This window comes from Austrofundulus limnaeus, unplaced genomic scaffold, assembly GCF_001266775.1.
Source record: "Austrofundulus limnaeus strain Quisiro unplaced genomic scaffold, Austrofundulus_limnaeus-1.0 Scaffold65, whole genome shotgun sequence".
NCBI classification, from domain to species: Eukaryota; Metazoa; Chordata; class Actinopteri; order Cyprinodontiformes; family Rivulidae; genus Austrofundulus; species Austrofundulus limnaeus.
This window is the reverse complement of record NW_013952467.1, coordinates 24,467-27,177: the sequence shown is the minus strand read 5'-3', so window position 1 is coordinate 27,177 and position 2,711 is coordinate 24,467. Positions and strand designations below refer to the sequence as shown.

Sequence of the window (2,711 nt, the reverse complement as noted above, 5' to 3'; positions counted from 1 at the left end):
TTTTTTATTCAAGATCATCCATCACAATCATCACCAGCGTGTCTCTGTTGTTAAAACAATTTACCATAAAAAGGTTCTTTTCATCCAGCTGGAGACACGGTCCTGAGCAGTCCAGTCCTTGCTCTCACTCATATCAGTCCACCTGCAATGTGGCCTTGGTCCGTCAATCTCCTAGTGATCTCTGCCTGACAACGCCAACTGTTATGGCAATATTTATTTAACAAAGACAGAGATATGTGGTCCAACAATGAAGGTACTTCATGAGATGATCAGCTGAGTTTTATTGCAACAACAGGAAACACAGAGAACAACCTGGCCTGTCTCTGTGACAGTAATTAATAACCACAAAACATAGTTATCATCTCACAGAGTACCTTCATTCTTGGACCACGTATTTCTGTCTTCGCTAAATAAATATTGCCATAACATGAACAAAAACTGATGAAGCAATAAAAGTCTTCATTTGTGTGTGTTTTGTGGTTTTATGACACTTTTAGCATACATTTACCACCTGTCGGTTTCACTAATTAAATCCGCTGTGTTGGAGAGAGAAACCTGTAAAACATGCAGAAGGTAGAACAGGAGGGATGGACACCTCTGCTGTTGCCTCTCACCTCCAGATGGAGTCTGATAACCTTTGAGGGTATAAAAGTCACAGCTCCTGTTCAGAGAACAATTAGAAGGTGCAAGATCCTTTCTGAGTGCCCACTGGCTCTGCTGTCAACATCTTTAAATTTCTAAAGATGACTCGGGCAATGATGAGCAGCTGTTTTATCACTCTGACCATCCTGTTTGTTTGGCGTGTTCAGGAAGTGGCAGAAGCCTGCACCTGTGATGGTCCTGATCCTCAGGAGGCTTTCTGCAACTCAGATGTTGGTAAGTTTAACTATTTCACAATAAATCCATAAGTTTGGTTACTTTGACTGTATACTCAATTAAAAACACCTCACCCATAGTATTGCTCTAAAGCAGGGGTCTCCAAACTTTTTTCCTTAAGAGCTACTTTCACAAAATGAAATTATCTGAGAGGTACTTATTTTTTTTTTTACATTTTTTAACTTTTTTACAGAGGTACATTTTATTTTAAAGTTAAATCATTGGAATAAGCTTGTTTTGCAATAAAAATGTCTTCATTGGACTTATTCGCAGATAATGTTTAGCGCGAAGTGGCGCACAATGGTTTGTGAGATTATTCGGGGGCAAACAAAAGAAAAGTAAACAATGGGGCAGGTTATAATAGTTTAAAGTTTGGATTGTTGCACATTTTAAAATGTTTATTTTGGTTCGTGAAATACCAGCTTCTWATCATAAAAAGGACAAACTTGTTAAGAACTTTTACCTGCTCAAATGTTGAAATTAATGCCTAAAATAGCAACATGGAAATGCAAAATAGAGGTAAGGTTATACTGCTGTGCAATATTTTTACTCTTAATATAATGTAGTAATTACTATGGTATGGCACCATATTAAATATATTGCCAGAGAAAATCCCAGTATATAGTGGTCATATTAACAGCATTATGACCAGTGGAGCTGGGTGATAAAAAATTAATCTAAATATAACCTTGAGGCAGGCTGACCTGTGATTTAATAAATTCTGAGTATAAAATGTCCTTCTTGGCCACACATCAAATTTGGCTTAAATTTAATTAATTCAAAATACTTATTGCTGTTTTAACAGTGGAAAATGCATTTGTTATTGTGATCTGTAGCTTTCTGTTTTTTGTATATTATTGTTAATAAATAAACCGTACACCATTATATGGTCAAGTTTTTGACTGAGTGCATACAATCTTGTGCTTTCATTATTCTAAATATTAAAACTTGTTTTCATTTATCTGTGATCATTGTTGCACATATACACAAGTAAAACACAGTACACCACCCATTTTCAGTCATTTAATTCACACACCGGCACATGGTGCCCCCAAACTGGACCATGATGCTTTGCACTGGGCAAAGATGACGATATCCGTGAAATAGTCCATTCACATGAAACCATCACAAAGAAAACTGAATTAACATAAATGGGCTTTTTGTGTTTATCCATTCATATTCAGAGTTGTAAAGTAACTAAATACAAAACCTTTGTTACTGTACTTAAGTAGAATTTTTGGGTATCCAAAATTTACTTGAGTAATTATTTTTCAGCCTACTTTTTACTTCTACTTCTTACATTTTCACACAATTATCTGTACGTTCTACTTCTTACATTTTTTWAAAAAGGCAAGAAGTAGGAAGTCGTTACTTTTAGTTCATTTTTGCTCATTTTCATACCAGCCGCTTATTGTAAAAAATAAAAACTATCCATATAAATTGTGCCTCCTAGATGGAGTGAATTTAATGGTGGTTGAATGAGAAAAATAAATATCTAAAATTCTGATACCGTATTAGTTTGTACACAAACAAATCATGTCACACTCCAGCAGGACATAACCATTAAAATAAAAGGACTGTATTTAAGAAGTATTTGTATTTCATGAATTATATTATTGCGTTTGGCCCACAGCCCTCAGATAGATTTTCATTTTGGGGGAAAGGTTTCGGCACCCTTTTTAATCCGAAACAGCTAGACTAGTTCATCCTAAATGTAACATAAATTAATAAATTTAATACGATATAGTCATTTCTGCATTTTTTGGGGAGGTCACCTCCTAATAAATGTCATTACAGAAAATCTAACAGCTCATTTTAAATCAATACTTATACTT

General features: G+C 34.8%; 1 protein-coding gene across 1 annotated transcript in view; it reads left to right on the top strand.

The window, feature by feature from the left end:
- Positions 1-707: 707 nt before the first annotated feature.
- The window catches only part of LOC106518667 (metalloproteinase inhibitor 2), a gene marked incomplete in the record, with an annotated part of 5,905 nt that continues 3,901 nt past the window's right edge, over positions 708-2,711 (top strand). Inside the window, 1 exon segment of the mRNA XM_014010038.1 lies at positions 708-876. Coding sequence (XP_013865492.1) covers positions 744-876 — 133 coding nt within the window.